Source organism: Nomascus leucogenys, chromosome 2 (genome assembly GCF_006542625.1).
Source record: "Nomascus leucogenys isolate Asia chromosome 2, Asia_NLE_v1, whole genome shotgun sequence".
Taxonomy (NCBI): domain Eukaryota; kingdom Metazoa; phylum Chordata; class Mammalia; order Primates; family Hylobatidae; genus Nomascus; species Nomascus leucogenys.
Genome location: NC_044382.1, coordinates 150285009 through 150309698, shown reverse-complemented (window position 1 = coordinate 150309698; position 24690 = coordinate 150285009). Strand labels below are relative to the sequence as shown.

The following is a 24690-nucleotide window of genomic DNA, read 5'->3' as shown; positions in this document are numbered from 1 at the left end:
CTTGAGCCTCTACAGGCGGTGACAGTAGCAGGGTCTCAGCTGGGAGGGTCCCCTCCGGCTCTTGATCTCCACCTTCTCCTTTAACCTCCACAGGTGGCGGGGGTGGTGGGACCTCCGCTGGGAGGGTCCCCTCTGGCTCTCGACCTCCATCCTCTCCTTTAGCCTCCACAGGCGGCTCCTCTCCACTTGGCTTTTCTGGGTAGAGCTCGTCCTTGGCCTCAAAGCTTTCCTTAACAAATAGCTCCATCTTCTGCCTTGTTTCTCTGTCCCCAGGAGCCTCCTCCTTGCCTTCCGCACTGGCGGGCACGTTCTCACCATCATCTGAAGATGTCATCTCCCCTAATGGCAGAAAAGGCAAAGGTGAATGTGGGAGTGTCCTGGGAGGACAAGGGTGTTTGTGCATACATCAAGGGCTCACAGCAAACTTCTGAGACCAGGGAAAAGGTCAAGAACACAGTTAAAAAAGTGTCCTTGAGGGGCTGGGCACGGTGGCTCGCACCTGTAATCCCAGCACTTTGGGAGGCCAAGGAGGGTGGATCACTTGAGGCCAGTTCAAAACCAGGCTGGCCAACATGACAAAACCCCATCTCCGCTAAAAATACAAAAAATTAGCCAGATGTGGTGGCAAGTGCCTGTAGTCCCAGCTACTCAAGAGACTGAGGCAGGAGAATCGCTTGAACCTGGGAGATGGAGGCTGCAGTGGGCCAAGATCACACCACTGCACTCCAGCATGGGAGATAGAGCGAGACTCTGTCTCCAAAAAAAATAGTAAATAAATAAGGAACATAGTTTAAAAAGTGTTCTTGAGGGGCTGGGCATGGTAGCTCATGCTTGTAATCCCAGCATTTTGGGAGGCCCAGGCAGGTGGATCATTTGACGTCAGGAGTTCAAGACCAGCCTGACAGACATGGTGAAACCTCATCTCTACTAAAAAAAAAAAAAAATACAAAAAAAACAAAAAAAAAAAATAATAGTTGGGCGGGGTGGTGGCACATGCCTATAATCCCAGCTACTAGAGAAACTGAGGCAAGAGAAGCGCTTGAACCCAGGAGACAGAGGTTGCAGTGAGTCACCGCATTCCAGTCTGGGTGACGGAGTGAGACTCTGTCAAAAAAAAAAAAAAAGAATTATCCTTGAGGGATGTTCATTAGTGTTATTTATAATGGATAATAATGGGAGCCAAATGCCCACGGAAGGCACTGCCGAGCACAGCCCTTTAATGGAACAGGTCACAGCCATCAAGAAAACAGAACGCAGGAAGTTCTTAGGAGATGCACGCTGAAGCACTGGGGGTTTAACGGCTGTGACGTTTGCCTTTATCTTCAAATGGTTCAGGGGAAAAGCAAAGAGTGTGTGTGTGTGTGTATGTGTGTGTGGCAAATGTGTAGCAAATTATGAAAAACCACAGAATGTATTAATAAATGCAGACATACGGCTATCCGTTTTACTATTCTTTCAGCTTTTCTGAAAATTTTTAACATTTCAAAACAAAAAGTTGGGAAAAGACAAAATATATGTAATAAGAAAAAGTCTATTGGATGGAAAACAGTTATAGTATGCTAATTCAAAAGACTAGACAGGAAGCAATGTATTTCTGCCATTTTTATATAAAAATGCATGTGTGGCCAGGTGCAGTGGCTCACGTCTGTAATCCCAGCAGTTTGGGAGGCCGATGCGGGAGGATTGCTTGAGGCCAGGAGTTCGAGACCAGCTTGGCCAACATAGCAAGGCCCTGTCTCTAAAAAAAAAATAAAAATATTAGTCAAAGATGTTCACACCTTAATCTTAGAATATGAATATGTTACCTTAGACAGACAAAGGGACTGTGCAGATGTGATTAGGATCTAGAACCCTGAGATCAGGAAATTGTCCTGGGTTATCCAGGCAGGCTCAAAAGAATCACAAGAGCCCTCAGAATAGGGAGGCAGGAGTGTGAGAGCCAGAACGAGGCTGGAAGATGCCACACTGCTGGCGTGGAAGTTGGAAGAAGGGGCCACGAGCCAGGAAATGCAGGCGGCCTCTACGAGGTGAGAAAGGCAAGGAAGCGGGTTCTCCCCTGGGGCCCCCAGAAGGAGCACAACCCTGAGACACCTCGATTTTAGCTTAGTGAAACCCATTTTGGGCTTCTGACCCACAGAACTGCAATAAGGAACAGATTTGTGTTTTTTTGTTTTTTTTTTTTTTGAAATGGAGTTTTGCTCTTGTCGCCCAGGCTGGAGTGCGATGGCGCAATCTCGGCTCGCCGCAACCTCCGCCTCCTAGGTTCAAGCAAGTCTCCTGCCTCAGCCTCCCAAGCAGCTGGGATTATAGGCATGTGCCACCACGCCCAGCTAATTTTTTCTATTTTTAGAGACGGGGTTTCTCCATGTTGTTCAGGCTGGTCTCCAACTCCTTACCTCAGGTGATCCACCCGCCTCAGCAGCCCAAAGTGCTGGCATTACAGGCGTGAGCCACTGCGCCCAGCCAGATTTGTATTCTTTTAAGCCACTAATTTTGTGGTAATTTGTTGTGGCAGCTGTGAAATTACAAGATCCATAGATCTCTGAAACAGAGCTTCTAAAACCCCTGTAGATGGGGTGCTAGGAGGCTCTTCTGTTCTAAGATTTGGTCTTCAACCCCAGTTCCTGCCACAGAGCTCCTAAGACCTTCATCCAGAGTGACAGGCACATCTTCTGTTCGAATGGGGCGGCTCTTGGGGGTGGGGTGGCTTCTGGAGCAGAGAGACCAAGCCATGATGAGAGGCTTGGAGCTTTCAGCCCCACCCTCGTCCTTCAGAGAGGGCTGAGGGGCTGGAAATGGAGTTAATCACCCATCATGCCCACGTGCTGAAGCTTCTGGAAAACCCCGTGAACTGCGGGGTTCAGAGAGCTTCCAAGTTGCTGAACACTGGAGGTACCTGGAGTGGGCTGTGGCCAGAGAGGGTATGAAACTCTGCCCCTTCCCACAGGCCCTTCCGTAAGCTCCACTTCATCTTGCTATTCATCTGCATTCCTTATTTTATCCTTTATTAATATAATAACCTAGAAAATATAAGTGTTCTCTGGAGTTCTGTGAGCCATCATAGCAAATTATCAAACCCAAAGAGAGGGTCATGGGAACCCTAATTTTATAGCCATTCTGTTAGAAGTCCAGGCGACACCCTGAGACTCGCAGTTGGCATTGGAAGTGGAGAGCAATCTTGCAGGACTGTTGCCCATCACTTGTGGGGTTAGTGTCAGGATGGAAATGAATTGTAGGACACCCGGCTGGTGTCAGACAATTGGTGGGTATGGGGACACCCTGCACATTTCGTGACCACAGTGTGCTGAGTGTTGAGAGTGTGGTAGAAGAAAACAACCTATTTGAGTCTTCCTACTTTCAGCAGCCACAGAAAACTAATACATCATTTATTTTGAAAAACTGTTTCAATCAGTAAAAGTGGTTTGAAACAGCTCATCACTGTTCGAGGTTCTCGCTAGTGCTGGCAGGTGGGTGAGGCCAAGTGCAGATAGATCTGCAGGTTGTGAGGAAATGGTTTTAAAAAAATCCCTGGCCAGGTGCAGCAGCTCCCACCTATAATCCCAGCACTTTGGGAAGCCAAGGTGGGTGAAGCACTTGAGCCCAGGAGTTTGAGACCAGCCTGGGCAACATAGTAAGACCCCATCTCTACAGAAAAAAATTTTTTTAAATTAGCTAAGCATGGTGGTGCACACCTGTAGTCCCAGCCACTTAGGAAGCTGAGGTGAGAGGATCACCTAAGTTGGAGGCTGCAGTGAGCCAAGACTGTGCCACTGCACTCTAGCCTGGGCAACACAGTAAGATCCTGTCCCCACCAAAAAAAAAAAAAGAAAAAAGAAAATCCAAGGCTGGGCACAGTGGCTCACGCCTGTAATCCCAGCACTTTGGGAAGCCAAGGCAGGCAAATCACTTGAAGCCAGGAGTTCAAGACGAGCCTGGACAACATGGTGAAACCCCATCTCTACTAAAAATACAAAAATTAGCCAGGCATGGTGGTATGTGCTTGTAATCCCGGCTCTGGGGAGGCTGAGGCACGAGAATTGCTTGAACCCGGGAGACAGAAGTTGCAGTAGCCAAGATCATGCTGCTGCACTCCAACCTCGCAACCTCAGCAACAGAGCGAGACTCTGCCTAAAAAAAAAAAAAAAAAATTTCCCAAGATTAAAGACTGGGTTTGACAGCTTAGACTCACCTAATCTCAAAGGAACTCTGGGGCTGTTGTCATTGGCTGAGCACATACCTCTCTCTTGACTCTCTCTCTGTCTTCTCCTCTCCTCTGCCCGCCGCTTGATCATGGCCAAGGCTTCAATGCTGTCCGTGATCTTCTTCCGCTCCCTGCTTTCCCACTGCTGTCTCTCCTCCTTTTCAGCTGCGTACCCTCCCCTAGCCCAGGCCTCCGCACAAGCTCTGTTTACAAAGAAACATAAATAGGGGAGGTGAACTGCAAACATACACTGTCTGATCAACTTGCTCATTTTCTTCAAAATCAAAGCAAAGTGAGCATCAGACATGTGACTGCAAGGATAAAAGTTCCACATGTAAATTTTATTATTTAAGGTGGAATGGTCTGCACAACCTTCTTAGATATGCCACCAAAAGCACAAGTGACAAGAGGAAAAATTGAGAAATCGGACTCCATCAAAATTAAAAATTGTTGTCCTGCAGAGGATACCATAAACAAAGTATTATTTAAAAAACCAGCAGGGCACAGTGGCTCATGCCTGTAATCCTAGCACTTTGGAGGCCAAAGTTGGAGGATCACTTGAGCCCAGGAGTTCAAGATCACCCTGGGCAACATAGTGAAACCCTGTCTCTACCAAAAAAAAGCAAAAAGACAACTCAAAGAATGTGAGAAGATATTGCAAATCATACATTTGATAAGGGTCTTGTACCTGGAAAATATAAATAAGCCTCAACTCATTAATAAAAAGATGACACAATTTCAAAATGAGCAAACTTCTAAAAAATGAAAAGGCAGGCTACAGACTAGGAGAAAATATTTGCAAAAAAAGATAACTGGGAAAGGGCTTGGATCCAAAACATACAAAGAACTTTTAAAATTCAAAGATAAGGAAACAACCCAATAAAAAACTGGGCAAACGATCAGGATACCTCACCAAAAAAGATATACAGATGGCAAATAAGCCTGTGAAAAGATGCTCCACATCACGTATCCTCGGGGAAATGCCAATTAGAACAATAAGATAACATGATATGGCTATAAGATGGCTAAAATCCAAAACACTGGCAACGCTGTGCTAACGAGGATGTGGAGTGCCGGGAACGCTCCCCTGTTCCTGGTGGGAATGCAAAATGGTACAGCCACTTTGAAAAATGGTGTGGCGGATTCCTACAGGACTAAAAATACTCTCACCATATGATCCAGCAATTGTGCTCCTAAGTATTTACCCAAATGAGTTGAAGACTTATGTCCACACGCAAACCTGCACATGGACGTTTACAGCAGTTTTATTCTAATTGGCAAAAACTAGAAGTGACCAAGATGTCTTTTAGTAGGTGAATGGATAAACAAACTCTGGCACACCCAGACGGCGGAATATCACTCAGCAATGAAAAGAAACAACCTGTCAAACCACACAAAGTCATGGGAGAAGCCTAACTTCCTTGCTAATTGAAAGAAGCCAGTCCATAAAGGCTTTATGCTGTATGATTCCAGCTATGTGACTTTCTAGATAAGACAAAACCATGGAGACAGCAAAAAGATCAGTGTTGCCAGGAGTTGGGGCTGAGGAGGTAGGAGGGATGAACAAGCAGAGCACAGAGGGTTTGAGGGCAGTAAAACTATTCTGTGAGATACTGTGATGGGGGATACATGACATGATACCTTTGTCCAAACCCATACAATGTGCGACACCAAGTGTGAGCCCTAAAGAAATGATGGACTTCAGTCAATAATAAGGTATCAGCATTGGTTGATCACTTGTCACAAACGTACCACACGAATGTAAGACGTTACAAATAGGAGAAACAGTGAGGGTAGGTGGTATATGGAAACTCTGTCTACTTTCTGCTCAATTTTTCAGTAAATCTAAAACTGCTCTGAAAATAAAGTCTAGGCCAGGTGCAGTGGCTCATGCCTGTAATCTCAGCACTCTGGGAGGCCAAGGTGGGCAGACTGCTTGAGCCCAGGAGTTCCAGGCCAGCCTGGGCAACATGGCAAGACCCCGTCTCTACAAAAAGCACAAAAACTAGCCAGGCATGTTGGTGCACACCTGCAGTCCCAGCTACTCAGGAGGCTGAGAGGTGGGAGGGTTGCTTGAGCCCAGGAGGTCAAGGCTGCAGTGAATCATGACTGCACCACTACACTCCAGCCTGGGTGACAGAGCGAAACGCTGTCTCAAAAAAAAAAAAAAGAAAAAAAAGAAAAGAAGCCTATTAATTTTTAAAAAATCAGCAAAGAAACCGAACAGGCATTTCTCCAAAGAGGATATAAAAACTGACAGTAAGTACATGAAACATGCTCAACATCATCTACCAGGGAAAAGCAGATGGAAACCACAATGAGACACCACTTCATACCATCCAGGGGATGAGAAATAAGAAGACAGGGCCGGGCACGGTGGCTCACGCCTGTAATCCCAGCACTTCGGGAGGCCTAGGCAGGTGGATCACGAGGTCAAGAGATTGAGACTATCCTGGCCAACATGGTGAAACCCCTTATCTACTAAAAATAGAAAAATTAGCTGGGCGTGGTGGCGGTTGCCTGTAATCCCAGCTACTAGGGAGGCTGAGGCAGGAGAATCACTTGAACCTGGGAGGCAGAGGTTGCAGTGAGCTGAGATCTCACCACTGCACTCCAGCCTGGGTGACAGGGTGTGACTCCGACTTAAAAAAAAAAAAAAAAAAAAAAAAAGAGAGAGAGAGAAAGGCAACCAGAAGTGTTGGTGAGGATATGGGAAAATTGGAACCCTCCTACACTGCTGATGGGGATGTAAAATGGTGCAGCTACTTTGGAAAACCAGGTGCTGTCTCCTCAAAAATTAAACATGAAGTCCCTGTATGACCCAGAAATTTCACTCCTAGATACATACCCAGGAGAAGACAACAGCTGTCCACACAAAAACTTCATTGTTCACAACAGGCAAAAAGTGAAAACAACCCTAATTTCTGAAAGTTGATGGACTAATACAATGTAGTGTGTCAAAATGCAGTATCCTTTGGCAATAAAAAGGAATGAAGTACTGGATGGAACACGCTGCATCGCAGATGAACCCTGACAACATGACGCTGAGTGAAAGAAACAAAAGGCCACATGGTGGGTGACTCCATTTATATGAAATGTCCAGAACGGGCAAATCAACAGAGAGGGAAAGCAGAGGAGCGGCTGCCAAGGCCTTCAGGGAGGGAGAAACAGGGGGTTGGCTGCTAATGGGGATGGTGTTTCCTTTTTTGTTGTTGTTGTTGTTTTGAGACACTCTCGCACTGTCACCCAGGCTGGAGTGCAGCGGCGTGATCTCGACTCACTGCAACCTCCACCTCCCAGGTTCAAGTGATTCTCTTGCCTCAGCCTCCCAAGTAGCTGGCACTACAGGCACCCACCACCACGCCCGGCTAATTTTTGTATTTTTAGTAGAGATGAGGTTTCACCATGTTGGCCAGGATGGTCTCCATCTCTTGACCTCGTGATCCGCCCGCCCCGGCCCCCCAACGTGCTGGGATTACAGGCGTGAGCCACCACATCCAGCCACATTGTACACTTTAAATACGTAAACTGTATGGTATGTGAATTATGCCTCAACAAAGTTGTTATTTGAAAAACAAAGTCTGGTGGTTTAAAAACAGGAGGCTTACCTGAAGAAGCAGATCGCTGCTGTAAAATCAAAGGTACAGGTGTTTGGAAATAGTCGGACAGGGTGTTGCTAAGCATACTATAGCAGAGAAAGACCATGAGTCACTGAGACAGAATATGCCAAGGAGAATAAACCATGTTCCAGTCCATTTACCACACAGTGAGAAAACTTCAGACCCTTTTATCTCAGAGCAGACAGCCAGCAAAGGCCTATCTGTTGCCTGCTAAGTGCCAGGCACCGTTCTAGAGGCTGGGGACCCAGCAGTGAATGTAAGAGCTGATTTCTGTTAGAGTAGCCCTTTTAGTCGGGGAAGACAGATCCTAAACAAAGAAATGAGTATATGTCAGAGACTGATGTGTCCTAAGAGGAAATTAAGTCAGGCCGAAGAGACATCAAGTGGAGAAGGTACTATTTAGATAGGTCATGGAGAGTGCTCTAATAAAATGACAGGTGAGCAGATACCTGCTGCATCCTAGATGACAGCAGGTGCCCAGTGTCAAACAGTTAGTCAGTGGTTGGATTAAGGCTCAACGCCAGGAGTGTGGTAGCTCATGCCTGTGAGGCTTTGGGAGGCCAAGGCAGGAGGATCACTTGAGGCCAGAAATTTGAGACCGGCCTTGGCAACATAGTGAGACCCCCATCTCTACAAAAAACTTAAAAATTAGCTGGGTTTGGTGGTGCACGCCTGTAATCGCAGTTACTTGGGAGGCTTGTGTGAACCCAGGAGTTGGAGGCTGCAGTGATCGCGCCACTGCACTCCTGCCTGGGTGACAGAGTGCAACCCTGTCTCTAAAAAAAGACTCAAGCCAGGTTAATCTGACTCCTGAGCTGGAGTCTTGGGCTATGGTGTAAAGGGCGGTGGCTCCTATTGCTAACATCCATGTTACTTTCCTCAGCATGGCCCCGGGGGTGGGAGCGGAATCTTCAGTGGCAGCTGTTCCCAGTGGTTCACTCCTAGAAGCCCAGCACCTGCTCCGAGTCCCGCATGTTGCTCACAGGCACTCACAAGGACCCTGTGGCCACAGTATTCTCATCCCCACGCTGCAGATGAGGAACGTGCGCCCAGGGAGGTTAGGGAGCTCCCCAAGGTTGTAATGTAGCTCGTGGCTGCAGAGCTGGCTTGGGAGTCAGGCCCCTGCACACTGGCTGCTCTCCCTGTCCTTACCACCCCCAGGCCTGGGACCCAGGGAGCTGGGTCAATTTCTGTTGAACCTCCCAGGAGCAGGTCTTCTAGTTTTCTTTTTTTTTTCTTTTTTTTTGAGACGGAGTCTCGCTCTGTCGCCCAGCCTGGAGTGCACCGGCGCGATCTCAGCTCACTGCAAGCTCCGCCTCCCGGGTTTATGCCATTCTCCTCCTCAGCCTCCCGAGTAGCTGGGATTACAGACGTGAGCCACAACGCCCCGCCCTGGTTTGCTTCCCTGGCTAAAGTGGAAGCTCTATTTGAAATATTTGTTAGTTTGATTTAAATTTGTGAGTTTAAAAACACATTACAAGCTAGATTTATTTTAAATGTTGTATAATGCAAAATTCAGATTGTACTTCTCGTCAAGTAGCCCATATGACTGACATTTTATTCTAATTAGAATTACCAAATTGATCTAAATTTAAAAGTAAGTTAAAAACACAGATAAAAGCAGTGACGATAAACATGGCAGTCCAGGGTACGATGTTCCTAATATGAAAGAAGCTCTTACAAATCGGTAAGAAAAGCACTTCAGGAAGAAACTTGGAAAAAGTCACCGACAGAATATTCATAAAGGAGGAAATATAAGTGTCCAATAACAATGAAAAAAATGCCCAACTTCATCAATTATCCAAAAATGGCAATTTAAAACAATGGGGTACTATCTTCACCCATCAACTAACTTGGCAAAGATTTCTTTTCATGGTTATGTTATGTGAGGTTGTAAATTGGTACAAACTCTCTGGAAAACAACTAGAAAATATTTGTAAGAGTTTTCACAAAGTCCGAAACCACTTTCTTCAATGCAGTGATACTACTCGAAAAATTCCATTCCAAGGAACTCATCAGCAAAGAGGTAAACGACTGATACAAAGATACTTATCAAAGGAATATAAAAATCTATGAACAAGTGCTCAGATTCCCATTATAGTTAATTATGTAGCCATCAAGCCTATTTCCAAAGAACATTTTTGATATGTGAAATTGCTCAAGAATCAGAAATTTAAAAAGTTTAATATTAAGCATGGTCAACTACTAAATATTAAAATGTGATCAGAAGGCTTTTCTCTTCTTACCTGTCCTTTGGAAACACTGGTCTATCATCCAGGTATGTTAAGTGCTTTAGTCGTACAGTGACTGTCCTTCTATAATTAGGAATGTGTCTGATAACCGGGTTTCCCATCAAATTCAGTACACACTGCAAGAAGACAAGCAGAACCAAAATGATTACTGAAAGATGCGACTGAATTATTTTATATGTGCTGTGCACTAAGAATAAATGAACAAAATCTATTTTTTGAGCAAAATAGAAGCGCCAGTATCCCGTCCTGGTGAATTGATGGGAGAAATTGGAAGGTTTCCATCGCTCTCACACTATCAGAGCTGTCTAGATCATCCAGCAGCCCTTTCTTCCCCTTGAACTTCAGATCTTAGATCTCATTGTCCCTCCAGAACAATATTGGAAAACATTTCCTGAGACTTTTTCTGAGTGCAGTTGATTATATTAGTTTTGCTACCCAACCTCTTTTACTGAAATGAATCTCTGCCTAATTGATTGTTTTCTTTTCTTCCCAGCCAGGATCCATTTCACAAAAACGCAGACAGCCGCTAGACAGAGAAGCAGCAGTGACTAAGGGAAAGGATGGGGAGTGCCCGCTTACCCCTGCTGAGTGCCGCAGGATGGAGGGCCCTTCTCCCTCAGCTTACAGCTCTCCTTGCTGTCACTTAGGATCAGGGAGGAGGAAGGGGTTCAGCAATCCGACCTGCCATCCTCCCCCATCTTTAAATACTGTTGCCTCCTCTACTGCCTTAAGAAACTCAAAGAAGTTTAATGTTTAGGGGGGCTGGGTGCGGTGGCTCACTCCTGTAATCCCAGCACTTTGGGAGGCTGAGGTGGGTGGTTCACTTGAGGTCAGGGGTTTGAGACCAGCCTGGCCAACATGGTGAAACCCCATCTCTACTAAAAATACAAAAATTAGCCGGGCGTGGTGGTGAGCACCTGTAATCCCGGCTACACACAGGTCTGAGGCAGAAGAATCACTTGAACCCAGGAGGTGGAGGCTGTAGTGAGCCGAGATTATGCCACTGCCTAATCTCAAAAAAAAAAAAAAAAGAGAAGAAAAGAAAAAAAAGAAGTTGGACGCTTAAGGCAGCATGAGGGTGAACCATTTCAAAATCTGTTTGCCTAAACTGATGGAATATTTTTCATATCTAAAGTGTTTCTTTGCTGAAGATATCATAAATGAGTTTAGCATTTCCCAAACTTCATTCTTATGCTGTCTTTACCATTCTTGCTCCATTTTCAAGTGACTTACTCTGCACAGGGTGGGGTGGTGAGAGCAATACACCCAGGCAGCAATAAAGGGGTACACAGTGTGGGGAGGATTTAAAAGCAGTCATGAAACAACTATTAATACAAAGCAACCTGCTTTCATTCTGGGCTAAACTGTGTCCTAATCAAAATTCACATGTTAAAGTCCGAACCCTCAGCACCTCAGAATGTGACTGTATTTGGAGATAAGACTTTCAAAGCCGTGATGAAGTTGAAACGAGCCCATTAGGGTGGGCCCTAATCCAATCTGACCAGTGTCCTTAGAAGAAGAGAGTAGGACACAGAGAACACACAGCACAGAGGGAGGGACCGTGTGAGGACCGAGGGAGAAGACCTACCAGCCAAGGAGAAGCCTCAGGATAACCCAGCCCTGCCCATACCTTGCTCTTGACTCTCTGTCTCCAGAATTATGAGAAAATACATTTCTTTTTTTTTGAGACGGAAAGTCTTGCTCTGTTGCCCAGGCTGGAGTGCAGTGGTGCAATCTCGGCTCACTGCAAGCTCTGTCTCCTGGGTTCATGCCATTCTCCTGCCTCAGCCTCCTGAGTAGCTGGGACTACAGGCGCCCGCCACCGTGTCCAGCTAATTTTTTGTACTTTTAGTAGAGATGGGGTTTCACCGTGTTAGCCAGGATGGTCTGGGTCTCCTGACCTCGTGATCTACCCCCCTTGGCCTCCCAAAGTGCTGGGATTACAGGCGTGAGTCACCACGCCCCGGCATCAGAAAATAAATTTCTATTGGTTAAGCCACCTGGTACTTACGGCAACCCCAGCCAAAACAAAAACGAACAAACGGGGGGATTATAATATAATAGAGCTTTCTATTCTCACCATGCGCTGCAGTTCTAAACTAGTCTTTTGATAGTACACGCTACAGATTGTTCCTGAACTTGATTTGCTTCCAGTTGACTCACTTTTCTCCTTGTTTATCAATGCCCTAAGCGGTACACAATAAACTCAAGGGTTTTGTGTGCTAGTTTTAGTATTATTTTTCCTAGTACACACGACAACACATAGACGCTAAGAAGCAAGGAAGCCATCCAAGGCTACTAGAGAGGACTCAAAAGGACATGGGAAGCAACTTGAAGGGTTCTCAAGCCCAAAGGATGGGAATTTGCTTTTTTTTTTTTGAGACAGTGTCACATTCTGTCTGGAGTGCAGTGGCCAGATCTCGGCTCACTGCAATGCCTCCTGGGTTCAAGCAATTCTCATGCCTCAGCCTCCCAAGCAGCTGAGATGGCAGACGTGAACCACCATGCCCAGCTAATTTTTGTATTGTTAGTAGGGATGGGGTTTTGCCATGTTGACCAGGCTGGTCTCAAACTCCTGTCCTCAAGTGATCTGCCCACCTGGGCCTCCCAGAGTGCTGGGATTACAGGTGTGGGCCACTGTACCTCACCTGGATGGGAAAATTTGAACATGAAAAATTAAAGTGATAGCAAGAGTTAAATCATGTCAAATACTGTATATATAAATGTACACATTCATAATGATACTGAAAAAAAGACAGGTTTCATTGCCACCATGAGAGGTTGCTAGGGTCTCAATTCATTTTACCGAAAATTGATACTTAACCAGCCCAAGCAATATGGCAAAACCCCGTCTCTACAAAAAATATAAAAATTAGCCGGATGTGGTGGTGCGCACCTGTGCTCCCAGCTACTTGGGAGGCTAAGGTGGGAGGATCACTTGAGCCTGGAAGGTTGAGCCATGATTATACCAGTGCACTCCAGCCTGGGTGATAGAGCAAGACCCTGTCTCAAAAAAAAAAGAAAGAAAGAAAGAAGAGAGAGAGAGAGAGAGGGAGAGATAGAGAGAGAGAGAGAGAGAGAAAAGAAAGAAAGAAAGGGAAAGGAAAGAAAAGAAAAGAAAGGAAAGGAAAAGAAAAGAAAAGAAAAGAAAAGAAAAGAAAAGAAAAATGATAAATAAAAGGGCCAAACATTGATCCTGGCCTTTTCTGCATGAACTGCATGAACTACTAGTTGGTGAATGAAAGCTCTTTGTAGAAGTGTAGAAGCATTCTAGCTAACAGATGCTGAGAGAGTGAGAGAACTGGAAAGTTGTCGTTGTGTGAATCCTCATTAAATAATTGATCTAGGCAATGTTCATCAGTGACTGCTAAAATAACTGAGAGAAGGACTGACATGGAACTTCATAATGGCTGGACCAGGCTGACAACATCTGAACCCACTAGTGGATCTCAAAACAACAAAAGGAGAAGCAAGCAGGCATCGCACGCTCCCTGATGTGAGGAGCCGGCAGTGGAAGGACCTGGCACACCTCAAGGTGAAATATTGAGCCTGGATACCATCCAGCCTCTGGCTCCAATATCATTTTACAGGAAATACCAGGGCCAGCAGAACATGTTGAGTGGCACCACAAGGATGCAGTCAGCTAAATCCAGAATGTGGGTAACACCAGACAGAGGACCTGGTTTCCTTGAAAAATTAATTGAGTGGTGGCTGGGTGCGATGGCTCATGCCTGTAATCTCAGCACTTTGGGAGGTTGAGGTGGGTGGATCACTTAAGGTCAGGAATTCAAGACCAGCCTGGATAACACGATGAAACCCTGAATCTACTAAGAATAGAAAAATTAGCTGGGTGTGGTGGCAGGCACCTGAAATCCCAGCTACCCGGGATGCTGAGGCAGGAGAACTCCTTGAACCCGGAGGCAGATGTTGCAGTGGGCAGAGTTCGTGCCACAGCACTCTAACCTGAGCAACAAGAGTGAGACTCCATCTCAAAAAAAAACAGTCCTTATCTGTTAGAGGTACACACTGAACTATTTGTGGGTAAAATAATACGACATCTGGCATTTCAGATACTCCAGCTAAAAACACAAAGGGGAAAAGTGTGAAAAAGGGAAGGAAGGCAGGAAGGAGAGGAAAGACAAAAAAGACTTGATATTTGATAAAAATAATAGAAGCGGTTTCCTGTGGTGCTTTTTCATTGTTTTTGTTTTTGTTTTTACCAAATCGGGCATGCTTTCCAGAATGCTCAGGATCTCTGGGTCGCTCAGCCTGTTGTGCGAAAGGTCAAGGACAGAAAGCCTCAAACACTCTTGTAGATGCTGAATGTCCTCCACGGTCTCCAGGTGATTGTGGGCCATCTGCAGCGTGTTCAGGACTGGGAGGAAGGCTGGAAGGTAAGGCCAGCAGAAGTCAAAAACAAAGGCATAAAAATGCTTCTAGGGCCAGGCGCAGTGGTTCATACCTCTAATCCCAGCACTTTGGGAGGCTAAGGCAGGAGAATCTTTTGAGCCCAGGAGGTTTGAAACCAGCCTGGGCAACATAGTGAGACCCCATGTCTACAAAAAGTAGAAAAACTTGCCAGGTCTCGTGGCACATGCCTGTGCTCTCAGCTACCTGGGAGGCTGACGTGGGAGGATCGCTTGAGACCAGGAGGTCAAGGCTGCAGTGAGCTATAACTGCACCACTGCATTTCAGCCTGGGTGACAGTGCAAGACCCCATCTCAAAAAGAAGCAAAGCGAAACAAAACCAAAAACACTTCTTGGCTGCGCACGGTGGCTCACGCCTGTAATCCCAGCACTTTGAGACACCGAGGCGTGCAGATCACGAGGTCAGGAGATCGACACCATCCTGGCTAACACGGTGAAACCGTCTCTACTAAAACTACAAAAAATTAGCTGGGTGTGGTGGTGGGCGCCTGTAGTCCCAGCTACTCAGGAGGCTGAGGCAGGAGAATGGCGTGAACCCGGGAGGTGGAACTTGCAGTGAGCCGAGATGGCACCACTGCACTCCAGCCTGGGCAACATAGCAAGACTCCGTCTCAAAAAAAAAAAAAAAAAAAAAAAAAAAAAAACACTTCTTGCCCGTAATGTAAAATCTTAGAGCCTCCCTCAGGGGAAAGTGATGGACATATGGCAAATAGACACACTGCTTGCTGGGTACCCTTACAGAGGTTTTCAATGGTCTTGATGTAATTGTTACTGAGGTTAAGAGTATTCAGTTTCTGCAAAGGTTCCAAGTTCTCAATTTTATGGAGCAAGTTCATTTGCAAGAAGAGGCAACGCAACTCGGTTTGGGCCTCCAGGTTTTCGATTTTCTGTATTCCGTTGCTCTGCAGCCAGAGACAGCGCAGCCCTGTGTACTCTTCCAGGTTCTCAATGCGATCAAAACCTAACAAGAAGGAAGCACGTGGGAATTAAGCTCCTACTCACAGGACAGAGGGGTCATGGTTACCATTGTTTTTGCCTACTATTATGGGCTGAATGCCTGTGTCCCTTCCAAATTTATACATTGAAATCCTAACCCCTAATGTGACGGTATTAGGAGGTGGGACTTTTGGGAGGTGATAAGGTCATGAGAGAAGAACCCTCAGGAATGGGATTGGCCTCATAAATGAGGCTCCAGAGAGCTCCTTTGCCATCTTCACCCCATGAGGATACAGCAAGAAAGTGCCATCTGAGAATAAAAAAGCAGGCTTTCACCAGTCACCAAATCTGCCAGTACCTTGACCTTGGACTTCCCAGCCTCCAGAACTGTGAGAAATACATTTTTGTTGTTTACAAGCCACCCAGGCTATGGTATCTTATTACAGCAGCTCAAAATGGACTAAGACACCTGCCTAACTGGCATCCACACCTCCTTCCTCCAGTAACAACTTTTCTTGGAGGAACTATCCTTTTCCTAATATCACCTGATGGCTCTCTGGGCAGCCTATCAGAGTCATGGTGACTCATTCGGCGGTGGCCACACTTAGCCAAGCAAGACCAACTTTGATGAATCCTAGGGGGTCTTGCTGAAAAGACTGGTAGTCTTTCTGCTGGAATCACCCACCTGGGAGGGTGGAGCCTACTGCTGCCTTCATGGTGGGGAGTGGGTGGAGGTGGTGGTGCAGTGGGGGTAACCCTGCCATGAAAATGTCCCCACCAGGCCTGACCCTAGTGCAAACTGTGGGCCTTGTTTTGTTCTCTTTTTCAGTTTTATGAGCCAAATTTAGAGTTAGGAAAACAAATCTTTTAGCTTCCTTTAGTAACTCATCATCGATGTGTAATTCATGCCTTTACCTACTATTACCAACACTTTTTAAATTTCTTTAATTTGTTGCCTGAATAAGTTTTTATTAAAAAACTTTAATATCAGTGGTGAGCAAAATAAAAAGAAGTGCACCCATGTTCCTGCCAACAGATAATCTGTTTTCATTTTTCTCTCTCGCCTTCCAAGCTTACTATAAGCATATGTAATATTTAAAATAGTTATAGAATATACTTAAACATAGGCGTTGTACAGATAGACTTTTCAAAATCCTATATTTTCCACAAAAATTTTGATTATTTTATTTCTTCAAGTTTTATTTTAAGTTGATGGGTTCCTGTGCCATATGTGCTGGTTTGTGGCATAGGTAAATGTGTGCCATGTGGTTTGCTGCATAGGTCATCCCATCACCTAGGTACTAAGCCCAGCATCCATTAGCTATTCTTCCTGATGCTCTCCCTTCTCGCAAACCCTCTCCACAAAAATTTTTACAGCAGGAAATATTTGTCATGCTGCTCCAAGGTCTTTATGCTGTAGTCAGTATCTATAAAAGATAGGAACTTTTTTTTTTTTTGTCTTTAACATAGCCACAACACCATTGTGATGTCTAAACAACTGTTCCTCAAAGTCATCAAACAGCCAGTAACTGGTCACATTTCTTTGTTGTCTTTTTTTCCAAACTGTTTACTGTCTGAATCAACATACAAATAAGGTCCAAACCTTGTAATTAGTGGATGTCTCTTAAGTCACTTTTTTTTTTGAGACAGAGTCTGGCTCTGTCGCCCAGGCTGGAGTGCAATCGCACAATTTCGGCTCACTGCAACCTACACCTCCTGGGTTCAAGCGATTCTCCTGCCTCAGCCTCCTGAGTAGCTGGGATTACAGGCACCCGCTGTCACACCTGGCTAATTTTTGTATTTTTAGTAGAGATGGGGTTTCACCGTGTTGGCCAGGTTGGTCTCGAACTCCTTACCTCAGATGATCTGCCTTGGCCTCCCAAAGTGCTGGGATTACAGGTGTGAGCCACCGCGCCTGGCCAACTTTTTTTTTTTTTTTGAGACAGAATTGTGCTCTGTCGCCTAGGCTGGAGTGCAGTGGCACAATCTTGGCTCACTGCAACCCGCCTCCTGGGTTCAAGTGATTCTCCTGCCTCAGCCTCCCAAGTAACTAGGATTACAGGCATGCACCACCACATCTGGCTAATTTCTTTTTGTATTTTTAGTAGAGATGGGGTTTCACCGTGTTGGCCAGACTGGTCTCAAACTCCTAATCTGCCTGCCTCGGCCTCCCACATTGCTGAGATCAAAGGCATGAACCACCATGCTGGGCCTTAAGTCACTTTTAACCTAGAGTGTTTGTGTGTGTGTCTCTCTCTCTTTCCTCCATTGCAATTTTTTGTTGAAGAAACTGGATTATTTGTCCTCTTGGGTTTCTGTCATGCAGGTTTTTCTCCCTGGTTTTTGCTCTAGCTCTCAACCCATCTCCTCCCTCTTTGCTGTTCAAGCCATTTCCAACTCGCTGCTCGCCCATGGATCCCACCATCACTGTAACCCCCTGGCTAAAGTCTCCCTAAGATCCTAACTGCTACATGCTATTGTCAGTCCTCTTAGCCCTTGACCATTCCCAGGCATCTGGCCCATGGGCCCTGCGCCCCTTTCCCAGCTTCCTCCTCAGGCTTTCTGGATCACCCTCCTAGTGTCAATGCCTTCATGTTAGCGACCCAGTAAGACAGGAGTGGATCCTGACACCAACAGCATACAATGGAGTGATGAAGTGTCACCTCCACTTTTGTCTTGGCCTTGCTTCCTTTCTTGGGTAACTTGCTGTGAGGGAAGCCAGCTGCCATGGCGAGGCTCATGTGGTGAGAAATGAAGGCCTCTGGCTGACAGCTATGAGGGTCTGAGGCCTAGAGCCTGGAAGTGGATTCTCCAGCCCCTGTCAAGCCATCAAATGAGTGAGGCTGTGCTGACAGTCTGGCTACAGCCTCATGAGAGACCCTGAGCCAGAATTGCCCAGCTAATGACTCCCGAGTTCCAGGCCCTCAGAAACTGGGTGAGATCATGAGTTGAAGTTGCTAAGTTTCAGGGCAGTTAATTATGTAGCAATAGATAATTAATATGGGCACCTCTCTCTCCTAGCTCTTCTACCTCTCTGTCTCTACTCAGTCAAACTTACTGGTTCCTTTTTCCTTCTCGCCTCTTAAGTATCATTCCCCCGGCAGTCTGTCCTCCTACATCATCTTACTCACTGCTATACTTGGAGGCTGGGTGGGGAATTTTGGAATGGGCAAAAGTGGAGGTGAGGAGACCCATAGGAGTCGTTCCGACCCCTTAAGGCATTTGTGATCCTGGATCCCTTTGGGCGTCTCCCTAGCATGGCACTGGCCTCATAATACCCGCTCCCATCCCCCCAACACACCAAAGGCACCTTTGCCGGTTCCCTCTGTGCATTTTCAGCACTGAGCAGTGCTGGGCACACAGTAGACTCTCGGCAAGCAGCTACTGAAGAAACAAATGAACAATGAGAGGACTGATGAGCAAGCTGGTCACCCCATCGGCACAGACTGGAAGCCCTCAGGCTGGGAAAAGCCCTATGAACCTGAGCTTCCACTGATACGTGATACTGCCTTCAACCCTGGCTCCTGCTCATGCCTCTCCATTCTAAGAGGCACCCAAATATCCTCATCATTTGTTTCCCACATCAAGCTGCAATCCTTCCCAACGTATACCTCCCAACCCCACAGTACTTACAAACTAACTTTCTGGTATGAAAAATTAAAGTCCTGGCTGCGTGCAGTGGCTCACACTTGTAAGCCCAGCACTTTGGGAGGCTGAGGCAGCTGGATCGACTGAGCTCAGGAGTTTGAGACCAGAATGGGGAACGTGGCAAAACCCCGCCTTTACTAAAAATAACAAAATTAGCAAGGCGTGGTGGTGGGCACCTGTAACCCAGCTACTCAGGAGGCTGAGGTAGGAGAATTGCTTGAACCTGGAGACAGAGGTTGCAGTGAGCAGAGATTGCACCACTGCACTTCAGCTTGGGCAACAGAGCAAGACCCATCTCAAAAAAAAAAAAAAAAAAGAAAGGAAAAAAAAATCCTTAGGAAACAACAATAAAAGATAATGTGTTTCCTTGGTATTCCCATAGCCAGTGGATCCTTTGTAAACTGGTCAGGCAAGACTTTTTCTTGAAATAAATGTTATTCCTTTTCCATAAATCTTCACTAAACTTTGAAATTTCCTGCTTAGATACATTCTGAGAACTAAAGATGATCCCTGCAAGTAATTTTTTATACCGCTAGACAGAATCTTTCCACCTGACGTGAAGCACTTCCTCTCTTAGGTCCTTACCTTTAAAGTGTAAATACAGTGTATCATTCAATGCTGGGGTAATATAAAGCTTGTGCTGCTTGCAGAGTTTTTGCAGGGAACTTTTAGTCATTCTGTTAAAATGGAAAATATGAATAAGCTTATTGCAAATTGTCAGCTGTAAAATATATTCTCACAGTTCTTTACCACATCCATTCCTGCCCAAAATTCTATAACATCCTATATCCCTGATACCTATTTTAAGTTCTTCTTTTTCTCTTTCTCCGTTTCTTTTTCTTCTTCTTTTTTGTATAGATCTTAGGGCCTCATCCAATATTATTTTCAGCATTTTTTTTTGAGACGGAGTCTCACTTTATTGCCCAGGCTGGAGTGTAATGACACAATCTCAGCTCACTGCAACCTTGGCCTCTGAGGTTCAAGCGATTCTCCCGCCTCAGCCTCCCGAGTAGCTGGGATTACGGGCATGCACCACCACGCCTGGCTAATTTTTGTATTTTTAGTAGAGAGGGGGTTTCACCACGTTGGTCAGGCTGGTCTTGAGCTCCTGACCTCAGGTGATCCACCCACCTCGGCCTCCCAAAGTACTGAGATTACAGGCAAGAGCCACATGGTTGGCCTATTTTCAGCATTCTTAAAAATTGCAATGTATGTTCTTTTTTTTTTTTTTTTTTTTGAGATGGAGTCTCACTCTGTCACCCGGGCTGGAGTGCAGTGGTATGATCTCGGCTCACTGCAACCTTCGCCTCCCAGGTTCAAGGGATCCTCCTGCCTCAGCCTCCCGAGTAGCTGGGATTACAGGCGCCCGCCAATATGCCCAGCTAATTTTTTGTATTTTTAGTAGAGATGGGGTTTCACCATATTGTCCAGGCCCGTCTCGAACTCCTGACCTTGTGATTCGCCTGCCTCAGCTTCCCAAAGTGCTGGGATTACAGGCATGAGCCACTGCGCCTGGCCTAAAAATTGCATTGTATGTTCTAATAAAAATACTTTAAATGGTGTCATCAGGAACTACTGCTGTTCCTCTCTGCAGGTCTAGCATTAAAGTTTAATAGAATGTGCGCTCAGCTGTGTGGCAGAGGCAGTGCCATCCTCACTCCATTCTCAGATACCAGGCAGGCAATTCAATCTCTACCAGCCTCTATTTCCTTAAGCGTACAAGGGGGTGATTACGCCATCTACCTTACTCCATAAATGTGCACTAATTAGGAGTATGCCCACATACCTGGGGCCCTGATCTTCCCTGTCTTCTCTTGGGTGTGCGAAGTGACCACCTGACCCATTATCACCACTCTGTTTCTGCTGGCTTTGGTAGGATGTGTCAGAAGAACCCACACATATTTCCTTAGGATCATTAATTTCTGTAAAATAAAAGAGATCAGGTCTGTAGAGACCAATATATATACCAAAAAATATCTCCCAACTTCAGCTTGGTTAATGACCATCCACTTTTAGTATAGAACACCAGTATTCTGTATTGGCTGAGTATAGTGGCTCAGGCCTGTAATCCCAGCTCTTTGGGAGGCTGAGGCAGGTAGATTGCTTGAGCCCAGGTGTTTGAGACAAGCCTGAGCAACATGGCAAAACCCCAGATGTAGTGGTGCGTGCCTGTAGTCCCAGCTACTTGTGGGGCTGAGGCAGGTTGATCACTCGAGCTTGGGAAGTCAAGGCTGCAGTGAGCTGTGTTGACACCACTGCACTCCAGCCTGGGCAACAAAGTGAGACCCCGTCTCACCAAAAAAAAAAAAAGAGCGAGCGAGCGAGCGAGAGAGAGAGAGAACAGTAATCTTTAAATGTGTAACAATTTTTAAAGCACTGGCAAAGACTATGTAAATTTCAGTTCTAGGTAGATCCTCTATAAAAACTCTTGTACGGGTGCACAAGAAAACATGGACAAAGAGATTTGTTTCTGCATTTTTTATAAAAGCCAAAAACTGTTAACAACGTAAATGTCCATCCATAGGGGCTGGTTACATAAAACAATGACTTGCTTTTCTGCCTTTGAGAAGAACGCAGTAGGACTACATCTATCCATAGGGATAATTCTCAGAAACGTATATGGAGTAAAAAAGGCAAGTTTCACAAAAAGCACAGGATACCATATATAAATTAAAAATATGCAAACCAATGCTATATACTGTTTCAGGGCATACATGTATAGAGAAATGCTTGCAAGAATCCATATACAATTCTGGACAAGGGAGGAAAGGAATGGGAATAGAAATGGGGTGGGGTACGGGGGACAAAAGGAACACCAACCTTATGTGAAATGTTTTATTTCTTTTTTTTTTTTTTTGGAGACCGTCTTGGTCTATCCCCCAGGTTGGAGTGCAGTGGCAGGATCTCAGCTCACTGCAACCTCCGCCTCCCGGGTGCAAGCGATTCTCATGCCTCAGCCTCCCAAGTAGCTAGGATTACCGGTGCCTGTCACCATGCCCAGATAATTTTTTTGTATTTTTAGTAGAGTCGGGGTTTCCCCATGTTGGCCAGGCTGGCCTCGAACTCCTGACCTCAGGTGACCCGCCCGCCTTGGCCTTCCAAAGTGCTGGAATTACAGGCGTGAACCACTGTGCCCAGCCTTATTTATTTTTATTTATTTTTTTGGGGGGGGGCTTATTTCTTTAATTAAAAGACTTCAAGTAAATATGATAAAATGTTACTCATTTTCAGTTATTGCTGACAAAACATGAGTATTTGTTTTAGTGTTCTTTGTTCTTTTGTCTTTTAAAAAATTTCTCAAGCCAGGTGTAGTGGAGCAAGCCTGTAGTCCAAGCTACTCAGGAGGCTGAGGTAGGAAGATCTAGCCTGGGTAACATAGTGAGATTCCATCCCTTAAAAAAAAAATCATCAAAAGGAAAATCACATGAAAAGAAACAAAAATAGTGAGAATATCTTTGATAAAAATAACATAAGCACATTCAAATGAATAATTTTTGTAAAGGTCATTCAAAATTGGCCAGTTCAACTGCACTTAACTTTAAGAGCTGTTGTCTGCTGCTTTCTTTGTGTGGTCTATTGAACAAGACTAAAGGCTGTGTGTGTGGGGACGGGTTCTTAAACTCATCAATTTTGCATAGAATGCCCAGCCACAGGAAGCAACAGATAAATGTCTGTGGAAAAAATAAAGAATATGCGCTCAATATATAAATATTGATATGTAATTAACAAGAGCTACCATTTAATAATGGCCCACTATATGCTGGGACATTTAATTATAATTCTCTCCATATACTCCTGTATAATTATCCCAGCTTACAGATGAGGAGACTAAGGCTCCGAGAAGTTAAGCTCTGGACAAACAGCCATAAAGCTGGCCAGCTTTATGCTGAGCCTCAAACTGAACCCAGTGTCAATGGCTCCAAGACCAGTGTCTTTCCACTGAGCAATGCTAGTTCCCTATAGCTCCTCATACAAGGTTCATCTGGACAGTTGATGCTTAAGATATATTTGTTGCCTGGAACACAAATCAGCTGGTTTATTTGTTGCCTGGGTTCAGAAACTGGAACACAAATCAAGTGGTTTTTAAGTCTAATCACTAAAAGGTTTCCTTTAGGGCACCAAGTCCATTGGGAGCAGAAGCTGAAGCCAGCCTGCCTTCCTTTTTTTTTTTTTTTCTGAGACGGAGCCTTGCTCCATTGCCCAGGCTGGGGTGCAGTGGTGTGATCTTGGCTCACTGCAGCCTCAGCCTCCCACTTGGCTCGCTGCAACCTCTGCCTCCCGGGTTCAGGGAATTCTTCTGCCTTAGCCTCCCAAGTAACTGGTATTACAGGAGCACGTCACCATGCCCTGCTAATTTTTGTGTTTTTAGCAAAGACAGGGTTTCGATATGTTGGCCAGACTGGTCTCGAACTCCTGACCTTAGGTGACCCACCTGCCTCTGCCTCCCAAAGTGCTGGGATTACAGGCGTGAGCCACTGCGCCTGGCCATGAAGGTTATCTTTCAAGTCCATTCTGGCAAACTTTGGTGAGGGGATCACACACTGACTCCAGAACCAGCAACTCTTCATTTGTACTCCCTACCCTAGGTCAGGCACTGGACTAGACTCCAAATTCAATCAGGATGTCTTGCCCTCACACAACATGCAGTCTGGAGGGGTAGAAAGCCTTTGATCTTACATAGTGATAGCAATAAAGGGACACACTTAAAGCATCACAGTTGGGAGTAGGGAGAATGGCCTGGTGGGTAAGGGCTGGGGGTCTGGAGACCCAGAATGTCTGGGCCTGAGTCTGGTGGGTTTTGTTTGTTTGTTTGTTTGAGACGGAGTCTCCCACTGTTGCCCGGGCTGGAGTGCAATGGTGAGATCTTGACTCACTGCAACCTCCGCCTCCCGGGTTCAAGCGATTCTCCTGCCTCAGCCTCCCAAGTAGCTGAGACTACAGGCTCCCGCCACCACGCCCAGCTCATTTTTTGTATTTTTAGTAGAGACAGGGTTTCACTATGTTGGCCAGGCTGGTCTGGAACTCCTGACTGACCTGATGATGATCCGCCCGCCTCGGCCTCCCAAAGTGCTGGAATTACAAGAGTGAGCCACCGCGCCCGGCCGAGTCTGTTCTGTCACTGACTAGCCGAGGGTTATCTGTTTGGTGCAAGTTTTTTAACCTCTTAAGTATCTGTTTCCTCTTCAGTACGAAATGGCGAGAGAAGCCCCTAGTGCAGAGCGTTGTTTGCTACCATTATTATTATTGTTATTTGGCTGTGAAGATAGGATACGTGGTGTGGGAAGGGGGCTGGAGCGCCTAGACGTGTCGGCCCCTCGCCCACCGCCCTCCCTTGGGGGCAGTCGGCACCATCCTTGCAGCCCCCTCGGCCTGCGCTCCCGTGGTCACCTGCAGACTCCTCCACGCCGGGCTCCTGCGCGCAATCCAGCTCTGCTGCACCACCTGCCGCAGGCTCCGAGGGCTCAGGGTGCATGTTTACTTCGGCGACACCGAACGCCCCGCAGCTTTTGGGGGACCCAGGTTCGCGTCGGACGTCGCTACGGCCCCGGCCCAGCCAGAGACTCCCCTCTTTCCTTCTTCGCCCAGCCGCTGGCGCCCTTGTCTT

The 24690-nt window shown here is 46.0% G+C and overlaps 1 protein-coding gene across 1 annotated transcript in view; it reads right to left on the bottom strand.

Moving 5' to 3' along the window:
• The window catches only part of DNAAF1 (dynein axonemal assembly factor 1), a 33224-nt gene extending 8568 nt beyond the window's left edge, over positions 1-24656 (bottom strand). Inside the window, exons 1-8 of the mRNA XM_030819413.1 lie at positions 24435-24656; positions 20872-21007; positions 19671-19762; positions 15241-15462; positions 14294-14460; positions 10068-10189; positions 4238-4404; positions 145-339 (exon numbers count right to left, since the gene is read on the bottom strand). Coding sequence (XP_030675273.1) covers positions 145-339; positions 4238-4404; positions 10068-10189; positions 14294-14460; positions 15241-15462; positions 19671-19762; positions 20872-21007; positions 24435-24558 — 1225 coding nt within the window. The 5' untranslated portion in view covers positions 24559-24656. The remainder of the gene's footprint in view (positions 1-144; positions 340-4237; positions 4405-10067; positions 10190-14293; positions 14461-15240; positions 15463-19670; positions 19763-20871; positions 21008-24434) is intronic.
• Positions 24657-24690: the final 34 nt, after the last annotated feature.